The sequence below is a fragment of the Rhineura floridana genome, chromosome 18 (genome assembly GCF_030035675.1).
Source record: "Rhineura floridana isolate rRhiFlo1 chromosome 18, rRhiFlo1.hap2, whole genome shotgun sequence".
NCBI classification, from domain to species: domain Eukaryota; kingdom Metazoa; phylum Chordata; class Lepidosauria; order Squamata; family Rhineuridae; genus Rhineura; species Rhineura floridana.
The window spans coordinates 24677833-24693345 of NC_084497.1; the positions used below are offsets into that span (position 1 = coordinate 24677833).

General features: G+C 47.2%; 1 protein-coding gene across 1 annotated transcript in view; it reads right to left on the reverse strand.

The window, feature by feature from the left end:
* The window catches only part of SSU72 (SSU72 homolog, RNA polymerase II CTD phosphatase), a 53600-nt gene that overhangs the window by 16708 nt on the left and 21379 nt on the right, over window positions 1–15513 (reverse strand). Inside the window, exon 2 of the mRNA XM_061600644.1 lies at window positions 12510–12653. Coding sequence (XP_061456628.1) covers window positions 12510–12653 — 144 coding nt within the window. The remainder of the gene's footprint in view (window positions 1–12509; window positions 12654–15513) is intronic.

Consider the following 15513-nt stretch of genomic DNA (forward strand, 5'->3'; position numbering starts at 1 on the left):
TGGATGAGTGAGAAAACTGGAGATGGTCAGGTTGGTAAAAGTCAACTTTTTTTTTTTTAAAGGGTATTTTTATTTAATTCTAACATTTCAGCTATAATGAAAGTTGTTACTTTCGAAAATAACCTGGCTTAACCCGAAATCTGAACTCCCTGAAAATCTGTAATTTCTCAAACCTGACCTGACGACCCTCTTATGAAAGGTTACATTTCTTCATAAGCAAAGCCATTTGGGGAAGATGCATTTGCCAGTCACCATACAACACAATAGGTCATGTATTAAGAGCTTGATTCTGGAGGCCTGTGAGATCTAAAACTTAAAGAGTATATCCTTTGTGATTGTGTAAAGAATTCATTCAAAACCAATTGGTCTTTTTTTAATAGTTGTAACAGCCAATTACTAAGCACTTACTTGGGACGCACCTACAAAAACTGCAAAGTGTCAGTTTAAACCAGCAGTTCTCAAATCTAACACACACACACTTTCCAGGCCACCTGAAAGTTGCTGGTCGCTTCTGCAGACCACTTCGGGGGAGGGGGGGTTGTTCTAGAAATTAAAGCAATTTCATAACTCTTAACGTTTTTTCTTCTTTGTTGCCTTCATCAATGAAGCCACTGCTGTAATTGTTAAAGTGGAAAACTTTCCACTCCAGCAGCCCATTGTAAGAATTAAGAGCATCAGAAGAGCCTGGCTGCTGGATCAGGCCAGTGGCCCATCTAGTCCAGCTTCCTGTTTTCACAGTGGCCAGCCAGATGCCCCAATGGGAAGCCTGGAAACAGGACTTCTCCCCCACTTGTGATCCCCAGTAGATGATATTCAGCTTTGACACTGGAAGTGGAACGTAGCCATCAGGGTTAGTAGCCATTGGTAGTCTTACCCTCCATGAGATTTCTATAACTAAGAAATGGAGCCCAAGTTTGTTTGCTTTTCCTCCTCCCTCCCAAATCCCTTTTCCTTTTGTGTTGTGTCTTTTTAAGACTGTAAGCCTGAGGGCTGGGACTGTCTCATCACCGACATGTGTAAGCGGTTGTCAGTGACTGGAATTGCAAGGGACCATAGCAGCCTACAGCTCACTACACCCAACTGGCTTTGCATAATTAAAAATAAGTTAATTAGGCAGTGTCTCTCATTCACAACCCCGAACCACCACATTGTGAGGAAGATACGAGAGTGCATTGCACATGGCATGCACTAAAGTAGTTATTCCCATTTCGGGGAGACCTAAGCAGCAGTAGTGTTTTTAGTGTTTGCCGCCCTGGGCTCCTGCTGGGAGGAAGGGCGGGATACAAATTAAATAAATAAAGAAGTGAAAAAGGGCTGCAAAGTATTTCCCCCCCCCCATCTTTTGGACTGGCACGACAGAAAGAAAACAGAAGTCGTCAACAGTGCAAAATGATCTCCTGAAGACACATAGGCAGTTGTGATTTGGTCTTAAGGACACAACCAAGAACCAACTGGGGGCTGTTATCTAATGTTCTCCGCCTGCGAGCACAAGAGGCCCGCTAGCGCAGCCTTTCCCAACCAGTGTGCCTCCAGATGTTGTTGGACCACAACTCCCATCAGCCTCAGCCAGCATTGCCAATGGTCAGGAAAGATGGGAGTTGTGGTCCAACAACATCTGGAGGCACACTGGTTGGGAAACGCTGCGCTAGCAGACGGCAGAGTTTAAAGGTTGTGCGACAAGGGAATCCGGCACAACACTGGGTACTAGCGGGCACTTTTGCGCAAAAGCCAATTCCTGCTGTGCCATCCACTGTGCATCCATCTTTGGTCAGGTACTTGCGCTTTTCCTTGCACAGCAACATCCCACTTAAGCGACTTTTATTTAGTGGACACAACCCAGGGTTTCCAAAAGAGTGGGGTGCTAATTTTCAGGGGGGGGGAGAGATAAGGAGCCCAACTGGATGCCCAGAGTGACTATTACGATCGCCGGGAGACTACTGGCAATTAGGGGACGGGTCCAGCCTGAAAATGTGACACTCTTTGGATGTATTTTATTTTTACTGCATTTTTCCTTCCTCCTCATTTTGTCCTCCCCCTGCTTTTAAAACAGAAGCTGGAAAAGACTGCGAATAGTGCTCTCAGTGTGACCCATGGTATGTCATGATGCCTTGAGCGGGCGGAAAAAACTTTTAAGAAAATGTGCTCACCTTCATCCTTCATTTATCCTGGCCAATGCTTTCCCCATCTCCTCTCCCTTCATCATCGGCCCGACTGTCGAGAGATTGCCATCGCCTTGGGGCAGAGACCCATCTTCACTCGCCTGTCCACAACCCACCAGTTGCAGACAGATGGGCTGTAGAAGCATTTAGGGTTAAAGGCCTCCTGATCTCTCTGGTTTTCCTCCCAGCTTTTAAGACTCTCCTCCATCTCAACTTCCCTCTGCCAGCTGCAGATGCCACAAAGTCTCCTCCTTCCAGAAAAACCTGGCATTATAGATCTAGCACATTTGTTCCTCCTCGGGGAAAACTCTTTAGAATTTTGCAAGGGGAAGGTGAGGTTTGACGTTTCAGTTCCCCTTAAGTCAAGGATGAGGAACCTTTGGCCCTCCAGATGTTGCTGAACAACATCATCACCCTCGACCACTGACCATGCTGGCTGGGGGCTGATGGGAATTGGGAGTCCAACAACATCTGGAGGACTGTGCACACATGCACACACAGAGTTCTGCTCTAAGCAGTGCCCAGGGAGAATCACAATTGTGGGGTGGGGGTCTCAAGGGCAAATATTAACTGTAATGCCATGCTTTAAAGATGTAAGATGTCCAAGCTTCCATCGTCATCGAGGCACAGTAAACTACTGAGAGATTACCAACCACACTGAGAAGCTTCTGAAATGAATGGAGCTTCAACTAGGGTAATCGATTGGATCCAATGGATGCATAGCTGTCGACCCCAGTTTGTTACCATGCAGTTGTGTGCCAATATGAAGCTATCTATCAATTAGGAGAGAAACCCAGTTGAAAAACCGGAAGGGGAAAACACCAGTGTTTTACTTGGGCCAAGTAGTGGCCCCATCTGGGCAATTAAAGAGCCCACGCAGAGATCGGGCCGGAGGAGGCGGGTTGATGCTTATTTGTGAAGTTTTACATGAAAAGGAATCTTCAGCAAAATGCCACTTCCCTGCAACCGACTGCGTCGCAAGAAGGCAAGACATAAGAGCCTGGCTGCTGAATCAGGCCAAAGGCCCATTTGGTCCAGCATCCTGTTCTCACAACGGCCAACCAGACATCCTAATGGGAAGACCACCAGGAGGGTATGAGTGCAACAGCGCCCTCTCCACCTATGATTCCCATCAACTGGTATTGAGAGGCATCCTGCCTCCGACGGTGGTGGAAGAACATAGCCACTGTGGCTAGTAGCCACCGACAGCCTTCTCTTCCATGAATTTATCCAATCCTCTTTTAAAACCGTCCAAGTTGGCGGTTGTCACTACCCTCTTGGGGAAGCAAATCCCACAGGTTTCATTAAGCGCCATGCGAGGAAGCACCCCCTTTTGTCTGTACTGAATCGTCCAACATTCAGTTTCATTAGATGATCCCGAGTTCTAGTACTGAGAGGGCGAACCCAGGGCCACCCAATGAATTGCTCCAAGCAAGCAGAGGAAAGATCATGGCTCTTTGTGCTGGACCACAACTTACTGTCTGCATTTTCTGCATCTCGCTTCCCTCTGAACTCACCATTTATAATCTCCCCGCGTCTACCCTATATATAAAGAACTCAGGGTAACAATGCATCTAATGAGGTAGACTGCTTATGTCAGGTGTGGGGAACTTGTGGCCCTCTAGATGTTGCCGAACTACATCTCCCAACATCCCTGGCTTTTGGCCATGATTGTCTAGGGCTGATGGGAGTTGCCGTTCAGCAACATCGAGAGGGCCAATGGTTTCCCACACATGGCTTACGTCACATTCCCAGTCTTTCTGGGAGATGCTGGGGATTGAACCTGGGGCCTTCTGCATGCCAAGCAGATGCTCTGCCATTGAACTCAAACCCTTCCCCTAATTTCAATGGATCTACTCCAAGGAGGGCTGTCTCTGAATACAACCCTCCATCTCTGGCCCCGCACAGTTCAGCATTTTAATAAAATGAGTTGGGTGAATGGAGGAGATTGCTTATCAAATCGGAAGACACCATGAAGCTGAGAGAGAGCATCTCCGAGAAGACTGGTTCAAGATGCTAAGCGATTGTGACACGCGGAAAGCTGGGCTGAAACCCAACAAGATGGACTTCCTACAGAGATGAAAGTGTAAAGACATGCTTTTAGGTAGAAAGGATCGATGGCACACATCTAAGACAGGAGAGTCCTAGCAGGGGAGAAGCACATGTGGAGGATCTAGGCGGGTTTAGTTGCTAAGTGAAAAACAAGAGCCAGCAATGTGGGAGCTAAAACAAAGAGCTGAGGCTCCCAATCGCAAGCGGTAATAGTTCAACTCCATGTCGCACTGATCTGGCGGCATCTGGAGTACTGTGTCTAGAGGAGAGCAACAATGATGGCGAGGAGTCTGGGAACCACAATGGACTTACTGAAGAAGGAGCAGGGCATGCTTAGGCTGGAGAAGTTGAGAAAAATATATGAAGGGCTGTCACGTAGAAGATGGGTCAGACCAGGGTCTCTGCTGCTCCGAGAGGGCAGTACTAGGACCAACAGGTGGAAAACAGCCGGGAAGCAGATTTTGGCTTCACATTAGGAGAAACTACTTCCTGATGACAAGAGCAATCTGCAAAAGGAACAGATCCCTTAGGGAAGTGGCCGCCTCTCCTTCACTGGAGGTGTTTAAGCAGGGGCTGGGATGCTATAGCTGCAGGGGATTTGTCTAGATGATCGGCTAGGGTTTTGGGGTGCAAAGGCCCATAGCTCAGTGGCAGGGCATCTGCCTTGCATGCAGAAGGCCCCAGGGTCAATCCATGGCATCTCCAGGTACGGCCAGGAGAGTTCCTTGCCTGAAACCAGTGGAAAGCCGTTGCCACTCAATGGAGACTCTACTGAGGTTAGATGGGCCAATGGCCTGACTCTGTATAAGGCAGGTTCCCAAGTTCCTAGGTCCTTTCCAACGCTACAGCTCTGTATTTGCTAGCAGGTGTTCTTCACTTGGGTTTTGACAGAAGCTGAAGGACAGGAGTCACCCAGTGGTATGTACACACACACGCGCGCGCACCAGGTCAGCTTCACAGTCCACCTAGCCCTGTTTCATTTAGCTCTCTCCGGCAGCAGCTCTCCAGCAAGAACGGTCTTTTCCTCATCGCCCAAACCTTTTAACTGAGGATGGAACCTGGGATCGTCTGCATGCAAAGCGAGAATCTACCACTGAGCTGTCACCCCACCCACGGATTGCAGGGGGCCGAGTGTGGAGAAGGTGGGAACGCAGCAAGTTCGTGGCAGAAGCAAAATTCAAAATAGGATACTTCCCGTGCTGGCCTACGTGGGGAACCTCGGGATTCTGCGCAAGGCACCACCTAGTTCTGCATCTGTGAGAAACACAGGCCTGGCTGAAGTGCTTTAGTAAGGCAGGATAGCAAAACTCCACGCCACTGTGGAATGGAACAACGTAATCTGCCCACTTCTTCACAACCCAAGTTGAGACTGTAAGTGAGTGTTCCTCCTCCACCAGCAAGACTGGCAACTACTAGAGAGAAAGCATGGAGATGAGGGCGCTGGCAAAACTCCCTCTTCAAGGAGACGTGCCGGATCCACACTGCAGGAATCATACAGCGAGTGGACAAAAAAAGGGGCTCTTTCAATTTGGAGGGCCTATTTAAGACTGCTTATCGCCATCCATGAGAGACAGGCTAACTTTTGAGGAAGGGCCATAGCTCAGTGGTAGAGCATGCCGTCAGCCAGTTCGGACAATACTGAGCTAGATGGAACAGTGGTCTATTGTAAGAACTTAAGAGGAGTCCTGCTGGATCGGGCCAATGGCCCATCTAATTCCAGCATCCTATTCTCAGAGTGCCCAACCAGATGCCCGTGGGAGGCCCGGACACGAGCACAAAGAGAGCTATCCCCTCCTGCTGTTTCCACCAACTGATTAAGTCCAATTCAGTATAAGGCAAGCTTGCATGTACAGGGAAGTCATACAGAGGGTGCATGTTTCCACAGGCATTATGTTTGACCATAACTGGCATCTTGATCTAGTGAAAATGATTTTCAAAGACCTAAAGTTTTGGCCAATCACTCTACTTATATTCTAAGGTTTGGGGGATGGGGCCTGGGGGATGGAGATTTTAAAAACCCTACAGAATTCTTTTGTTAAAGAAAGCAAACCTTTTTATGTTCTGGATTTTTAAAAAAAGATAAAATGCTTCCATGAGTACAGGTACCCATTTTCAGCCAAATCCAAATCCATGGGTAGTGCCTAATTCAGCTATCTACAGGTTTAAATCTGCTTATTTTTAAAACAGTGTGATGCTAAACATCAAGGCATTATAGCAAAATCTTCACAGCCAGGAAACATTAGAAAGGCTAAGGGGGGGGTGAAATCAATTGTGCTGAAAATCTTCCGATTCTTCCAACCCATCAGTGGAGAGGGAGATTCCAACCTGTTAGCAACCTCATTTTATAAATGCAGATCTCAGGTCCAGATGAAAACACCAACTACAGCCTTTTTTTAAAAATCAGAAAGGGAATTCATTAACTGCAAGGTTTAAAACCAGCAGACTGTTCAACTAAAGCTTTCAGTTCCCCTGTGCACGACAGTTCTAAGTAATGGAGCCAAGAGTGCGGTTGTTATTTTTGTGATGCTGATTTGGTTCTGGTTTGTGGTTAAAAGGAAATGAAAAGCGTTAAAAGGTGCCCTTGTCTTCTACCCGAGACAGGTAAAAGCTTTTGTTCATTCCATTTTGAAGTTCTTACATCTCTTAAAAAGAAATCCATATTGGTGTTTTGGCAATATGAACACTTAGTTAAAAGTAGCTCAACTTCACTGACTGGAACACCCAGCGTGCTGCAGCTGTTAAGAGTGTTGGGCCAGAACCTGAGAGACCAGGTTTCAAATCCCCACTCAGCCTTGAAGCTCACAGGGTGAACTTGGGCCAGTCGCAGTCTCCCAGCCTAACCTACCTCCCAAGGTTGTTGTGGGGATGAGGCAGAGAACCATGTACACCTCCTTGAGGTCCTTGGAGGGAAGGTGGAATATACATGCAATGAGAAGAATGGCAATCAATTAAGCACTATCTGCAACAGTCATATCATATGTCCATCAGCTGCAATGAGAAAACGGGCCATGTGAATCAGTGTTCATGGACTCTAGAACTGAATCCACTGATTAATAACTCCACAAGCAGCTCTGCTTTGGTTAAGTCTTGCTCAGTCGTAGCACTTTCTACTCCTTATCCTAAAGTGGCGGTGATGGGCCTGTGGCCTGCCAGATGTTGCTGGACTACAACTCCCATCATCCCTGACCATCGGCCATGCTGGCTGGGGCTGATGCGAGCTGGGAGTCGCAACAACACAAATCGTTCCCCAGCCCTGAGTAAAGCTTCATCAACAATCACTTTTTACAGGTTCTAGCCATTCGTGATTGGTTTGAGTTGCTCTAGTTATAACAGGCTTCCTAGTATAAGGGATCACCGAACCATCTACAGGTCTAATTCAAGAGAAGGAATGGCTTTTTGGGGTCCTTCCCAGCTCTCCCTCCCAAGATCCTTTTAAGAGACACCAGAGATTGAATCTGGCACCTTCTGCACGCAAAGTGTGTGCTTTGCCACTGAGCTATGGCCGCTCCCCATCCTCCAAGCAATCCAAGGAGGCACCTATTATTCCTACACATTCTTACAGGAGGAAGTAATATAGAACAGCCCTCCATGTGCCGCATGTGCCAAGTCATCTCAGCCAAAAAAAAAAGGACCTTCCATTTGCCTTCAAACACCAATATGGGCTCATCTCTCCGTCTCCCATTTTCCCTGTAAAGAGTAAAGGGATTTCTTGTTTTACATACACCTTGCCATTCTAAGCAGCTGTTTTTTACCTTGGTTTCCCGATGATAAGCCACTGTACCCTTTTCTGCCTGGTTGGGAGGAAGCTTCCTGGACTGATCAGATGGGCTGAAGTGGGGGAGGGGGAGTGGGGAAGATGGGTAGCAAAAGCCTTTCCGCAAAGCATCCACCAGGATTCCCGGTTTCCATGCTGCGCTAGAGATGGGAAACCCCTTCTGGCACTGAGACACGGACCTACGTTTTCCCATACGCCATGGAGGCACAGACGCAAAACGCCCCCTGCGTGTTTTTTTAAGGACTTGCCCTTTTCAGACATAGAAGGCTGGAAGTAGAAGCCCCCGCCTACCTGAAAATCGAGCAGAAGCTGGAAGCAGGCGCTGTTGGGACTACACCTCCCATAATCCCGCACCACTGGCTGGGGGGCTGATGGGAGATGCAGCCAGGCAGCATCTGAAGGTCACAGGTTGCCCATCCCTGAGCTATGGCTTCTGGGGGGGGTGTGAATAGGTCTCACCCGTCCTCCTTTCAAATTACACCACCCAACCCATCTGTTTGCACAGAGCAGGCTCTCCCCGCCTTAAAAGCAGAGCATTCACTCTCTCCCCAAGGAGCCCACAGTAACAATTTTACTAGAATAGTCACCCCCATCCCTGACAAAACCCCTGGGCCCAATGTGGATCTGCCTCATAACTGATGGTAAGTGGGGAGGGAAAGAGAAACCTGGTAAAGACCGCTCTCGCCTTCTCAGCTGTGATCCAGAGAACTGCCTTCTGAACTTTGACGTTGGAGCCTGACAGAACATTCTGTGTCTTTTGTTAGAACCTTAATCCCAAGGTTGCAACCGGCTGCTCCATTCCCCCCTCCCATTGCAAGGAGTGCTTGATGGCCACAGTTCTGCCTTTCTACTGCAGTGCCGAACTTTGTCTTTTTAAAAAAGCAACTCCAAGAGTGGACAGGGGGCCAACTGTAATTTTTTTAATGGTCAGATTCTCAGTACAACAAATCATTTAACAAGAAAGGCAACCATCACGTAGAACCTCAGAATGTCCAAGGTAAAGCCCTCGCCATTTTTAAAATTGGATCAGTAAGTTCCATTGAGATGATCAACATCCCAGGAGATTTAAAAACAAAACAAAACACATAGCCGAACCATAGGAGGTATATATGGGGCAAGTCCTCTCTTTTCATGGTGCTTCTCTGCATTAGCTCTCCACGAGGTGCTAAAACTCTGTGTCTGCACTGTGTCACTTGAGGCTATCAGTGGAGGTTCAAATGACGGAATGATCCTTCTACCCCACCCCGCAAAAAATCCTGCACATAAGAGAAGGGGGTTCTGGCCTCGCCTTCTCCAAGATATGCTGAATTCCTGTGTGCAGGCCAGGAACAGGGAACCTGTGGCTCTCCAGATACTTGACTACAATCCCCATGATCCCTCACCACTGGACATACTGGCTGGGGCTGACGGGAGTTGAAGCAACCACAACATCCGGGGGGCCATAGAGTTTCCCACCTGTGGGCTAAGGAATTTGGGCCAACGTCATTTAGAGGATGTATCAGGCAAGATATGGAGAAATGTGGACAGAGGGAAGATTCCTCTCTCCTATCAGTGCCAGATCTCCAGGCCACCCACTGAAACCAGCTAGCAGGAGAAGTGAGAGGGACAAAAAGAAAAGTTCACCTTTCAAACGATGCATAATTGACTTGTGGATGTGGCCACGGCCAGTGGCTCACGTGGGCAAGTTGATGGAGGGCACAGCTGTCAGGAAGGGCCATTAGCCATGCCATTTTTTTAAAAAAATCCCTCCAATGTTCAGAAGCAGTATTACCTCTAGCATCAGTTGACTTGTACATGCTATTCGTGTGAGCTTCCTGGAGCCATCTGACTGGGCGCTATGGCAGACAAAATGTGGTGCTTGATGGGCCGTTGGTATCACCCAGGAGGTCTCTTCTTAAAATTCTTATACTGCATCAAGTGATTCCCCCCCCCGCCCCTCTCTCTTGCAGTCTGAAGTGGAACAACCCAGACGCAGCTTTACCACCTCAGAGAGAACTATACCTACGAGAGAAGCTCAAGGGCTACAGGCTCCAAGTTCATTCCCCTCCAAGGTTTCCTCAGGCCCTTGCACAATAGAGCATAGTAGCGATGGACAAATTCTTTTTCAGAAAGCCAGACCCCTCCCGCCAAGTGTACAATTCCAGGTGTGGTACACATGCCCCCAAAGAGCAACGTGCCCACAGGCGGTGTACGTTTAAGGAAAGCCTGAAACAAAATGAAAACCATTACTACTGGGAGCTGTCGGCTCTCAGGTTTAATAGTCTCTCCCCAACCACCCCCAGTTAACACACAAAAAAGCACAGAAATTCTGCCCAGGCAAACCTTGAGGATTTATGGATCTCTGATGCCTCCCCACCTTTGGCCATCATTTTAAAGATCTAAACAAGGCTCCAAAATGAAATGAGGGCCTCTTACTGCCAGATTATTCTCTAAACTGATTTTGCGGGCATGTGGTTATCAAGGTATTCCCATCTCAGCAGCATGGGACCTGATTTATGCTCTTTTTCTATTTCTGCACATAGTTTACTTGTAAGCTGTTTGGGCCTTCCTAGAGTGTAAACAGCGCTGCCTCTTCTGGCCAATCACATACCCTTTTTCTTCATTTCCTGTCAGAGAAGTAAGTAAGTAACGGGAACCTCCAGGTTCCTGCTAGCCCTAGCCTTTCCTCCCACGGATCCCCCAGTCCTCAACTGCTAATGGACCTGGGGAGATATACCTGAATCCCACTTCTCAGAAACTGGAGTGAGAATCTGGAACCAAATGCCAGGAGTCCATTATGATGACTCGTTAACCTGAGTAAGCTAAATCTAAGAATAACCCCAGGAAGCTTTAAGGTTTATTTTTAATTTGGTTTGCATTTTAAACTATGAGCATATTTATCTATGTTTTACGCCTGGGCTAATCGGCATTGTACTGTAGTTGCAATGGTCTATGGCTACAGCAATAAGGATTTGATGGATTGGACAACTTGTATTTGAAGACTGTTACAGCTTAACACTTTTGGCTGGTAGCAGGATCCTTAAAGCCCCGTCATTTCTGCAGTTTCCCTTCATATTCATTTTTATATTCAGTCAGATCGTTTCAGAGAGGAGAGGACCGAGGGGGGGGGGGAACCCACTAAACCAAATGCAACTTGCTACAAATACCCTGAGTTAATCCCAGGAAAGGAGCAGGCATGTTTGTTGCTTAAGGAGGGTTATTTTTCCCCCCACAGATAAGAATCACAAATCCCAGGAAATCCAGGATACCCATGGATCCCGAACACTTGAGATGTGCTCAAAAAAACAGCCCAGTCTAGAGATGCTGGAGTTGAGTAAAGATGCTTGCAATGAAGAGGAGAGTTGCAGAGTCTGCATTTTAGCTGCTCTGAAAGGGGTCGTGATAACTAAACACGCACTGCCCTCCTTGGTCACGGCTTGGGCAAGCCTCTTTTTAATTCTTACCTGCTTCCTTTGACTGAACTATGTAACTTTGTATGGTGGTCTGCAGCCCGCTCATTGCAAAGAACAAATCTTTGCAACGGTAACAAGACAACACAGCGATTAAAATAAACAAGGTGCCAAACACTTGTTTCTAAGAATGCCTTCCCACCACTCACTGTCCTGTCTCAACTACTGAGGGAACTCCTCCAATCACCGTGGGATTCGCACGTCTACATCTTGCTAGGGCAGGAAAGATGCCACGCTGGTTCTGAGCATCCCTGGGGGAACTAGCATCATACTGAATTATTCTAGGACCAAACGCTGCTGCTGTCCTCCTCTCTGAAGGGGAGGGCCCAAGTGCTTTCCCAATACAACCAGGGGAGGTGGGGGGAATGGGAATGCCTAGCATTAGAGCAGTTCTATTTATATCGTAAAGCAGTCAGGAGATTTTTGTGGCGGTGAAGTAGACCCCAGACAACCATTGGATGAGCTACCCTACTGTCAACAGAGAGGTGGGGCAGGTAGAAGGGTCTAGCAGAAGAGGCGGCAGGAACAGCAGGAACTTGGGGGTCTGGGCAAGCAAAGGAAGGCATGGGGATTTGGGAAATGAATATGGAGGTGGGAATTATCTGGAGGAAAGGTCTGGGAAAGGCCAGGAAAGCAGGAAGGAGAATAACCAGAGAAGAGGGCAGCCACGTATGGTCAGGGAGGAGGATATCAGACCAAACTCTTCAGCTGTTGGGGGGGGTGTCTCTAGTGATGTCATGACCACAGAGGTGTTATGGGTGGAGTAGCCAGTTATTGGGGGCAACCCAATGTAGTTATCCAGAGCCCAGAAGTGCAAATCACACCCCAAGAAAGGAAGCAAGTGTCAAATCTGCTCTACCACATGCATGCACCACTACTCAACAGATTGTGGGGAGGAGCATTTAAAGGGATGCGTTAAGAGCCCTTCCATCGTGTGACGTCCCTGCCTAGAACTGGAAAATACCAAGACCTTGCCACAGTCAAGTAGCAGCATATTCCTTATGCAAACGGGCGAAGAACAGCTTTCGGAAAGGTGAACAGCAGGGTTTTGAAAGGGGCATTCCACAGGGATACAGTTCTTTGTCTTTCCTAAGCAGGTCACTGTACATCTGATCGTATGTCGTTTTGAAATCATAAACGTTTGGCTTGTCCGGTGCTGGTCCTGGTAGTTTCACGTGAGTCCCAGTCCCAAAGGATCGAACACTGAAGCCACGTTTACTGAAAGACAAAAAAAAAAGAGGGAGGAGGCTTAATTATTTTGCATGGATCTATGTTCACATGCGTAAGGGGTGAGGAAGCCATGACAATAAACAACAACTATACAACCCTCTGGAATCAGTTGCCAGCTGAAATCCAACAGGTGGCTAGCATCTTGATGTTTAGGCAGCTACTGAAGACATTTTTGTTTGGAAAGCTTTCCCTGAAGTGTAACTCAATCATTAATGGATTTTTAATCAATCAAAGTTTAGAAACTGCTTTGTTGCAGATGTGGAGAGCCTTTGGTCCTCCAGATGTTGTGTAACTACAACTTCCATCATCCCAGCCCATTGCCCACGTTTGCTGGGGTTGAAGGGAGCTGTAGTTCAACAACATCTGGAAAGCTAATGGTCCCCCCACAGCTGTTTGGGGCTGCATCCAATGTTAATCCTACTCAAAGCAGACCTACTGAAATTAGTGCCCATGGCTAACTTGTATTCATTCATCTCAATGGGTCTACTCTGAGTAAAACAGTTGAATACATTGTTTTTAGAGGGTTGTATTCAAACAAATCCTGCTCAGGGTAGATCCAATGAAATTAATGAACTCAAGTTTGTCATGTCTATTAACATTAATGGGTCTACTCAGGGTAGGACTAGCACTGAATACCACCCAAAATCTGCATCTTTTGTCGTTTATCTCATTTTATCTTACTGTACGATGCTTCAATAGCTTCTGGCTGTGAAGCAGTCTACAAATCTGAAGAATATAGACAAACTCTGGAAAAATGTATTTATGTTCACTGCACTTATGGAGGGTTTAATCCATACGTTCATTCAATTCTTTGTACTTATGTAGCCCACCTTTTATCAAAGAGTCCCAGGATGAATTAACAAAAAATGTCACAATTAAACACAAGTACAATTTCGCATTAAAAGCGTAATATAGAAACCACAATCCACCAATGACAAAAGTAACAACGCAGCAGTAGAGAACACTGCAGCAATGCAGAAGGGAAAACACCCCCTCAACCAGAGGCCTGGGTAAAGAAGTACGCCTTGACCAACTGTTCGAAAAGTGTGCAACAGGGGAGGTCCTTCCACAACCTGAGGGCTACCTAGTAAAGGCCCTCTGGAAGACAATCAGCTCTCAATCCCTTGCAGCAGAGTAAGCAATCAAATAGGCCTGGTTATTCATTTATATTGATAAATTGGTTATTCAGGTTCTGAATAGGACAAATTCTGCTTCTGCTACTTAATCCCAACGTAACTGACTAAGAATTCCATTTTATAAGAGAGAAGGTGGCAGGAGCCAAAACCTTGTTTTAATTTCTCCTATGGCTTCAAAGGGTTCTTTTAAAAAATACTCTTAATCATAGCTCTTTCAGAAGACTAGCCAATTTAAAAAAAAATAAAAATTTGTTAGTTAAGCCCTTAAACAGAAAGAAATCCTGATCCTCAAAAACAAAGTCTTCCTCAAGGGTCTGGAGTTGCCATTTCAGAAAGAACGTGTTGTTTCAAAAGGGAGCCCAGCAATCTCCAAAATATAGTCAGCTGCACAGAGTAACTGGGACTATTTTTAGTTACTTTTCTTCTTCCACATGGGAAAAACTGGATTGCACAAGTATTGGCACAGAATACTGCCCTATTGCAGATTTTTTGGGGGGGGGGGAGAAAGTTTCATAAAGTATGAAGGGGAAACCACTTCGTACAGAAAAAGAGAACAGAAAGCCATTTTGTTTCAGCAGGGAACAGAACAGAGTAATAATTTTCTCCAGACAACGTTTCTCAAGTTAGCAACCTGTCTGCTAAACTTGGTTGGAGAGTAGATGTGGAGCAGGGGTGGAGAATCTCCAGCCTATGGGCTAATCTTGGCCCGTCTGGGAGTCCAAGTTGGCCTGCGAAGCCATTTGCCCCCTAAACCACGCCCACCCATCACAAGTGACTTCATCTGATGGGTAAGAGAGGGGTTAAATCCTGTTGGCTGTGCACAGGATTTAACCAACTAAAATGGGCACAAGTCTTGCTGTTTGGTGGGTAGTAGTAGACTGGGTGATCTATGCTGCCTTCTCAATGAGCAGAGCTTCTCTGGCCTAACAGGAAGACAGAGAAGAGTGCACCTTGCTTCTGAAGAAAGGACAGAGCAGTTGCTCTCAGTCAGGGGTGGGGAACCTCAGGCCCAGGGGTGGGGTGGGCAAAAGCAGCTCACCAGGCTTGTGTAACTGGGCCGTGGAACTCTTCTCTGGCCACACCCCTTACTGGCCCTGCTTTGCACCCAAGAGCGTGGAACGTGTCCTTCAACTCTGATAACGCCTCTTGCTTGTCTGGATGGAGGAGAGAATGGTGTGCACATGTGTGTGTGGAAATCACCCCACTGTGCAGAGGGACAGTTTATATCTGTTGCTCCACCCACTGTTGCCTCTGGCCCCGCCCACCACCGGGCGCATGCCCTTTGGAAGGCTGCCCAGAAGGGAATGTGGCCCTCTGGTTGGAAAAGGTTCCTTGCCCTCGCTCTATGCTCTGAGGGGTCTGGCACCCTGGGACTGCAACATTTAGGGTTCATTAAATGTGCTTTAAGATACAAAGCAAACCTTACAGATAAGTCGTCGAAATATGCAGGACCACATCCTTGGCCTCAGGTGCAGAATTATAGCCACTTCTATGTGTCGTGCTCGATTGCTAGTGCACAACGGAAACGCCAAAATTCTGCCATCTGCAGTGCGATGATATGCAGCAGTCTGTGCATCTCACCTGCCATTAGCTGTTACGAATGTGTGCCTCATTGTGGAAAGGCGGGCAGCCCTTTGAGAAGCCACTTCCTCTAACAAGAACTGTGGCTCCCTTCACAAAAAGATAATGTGCAGTTAACTGTTGCCATTTGC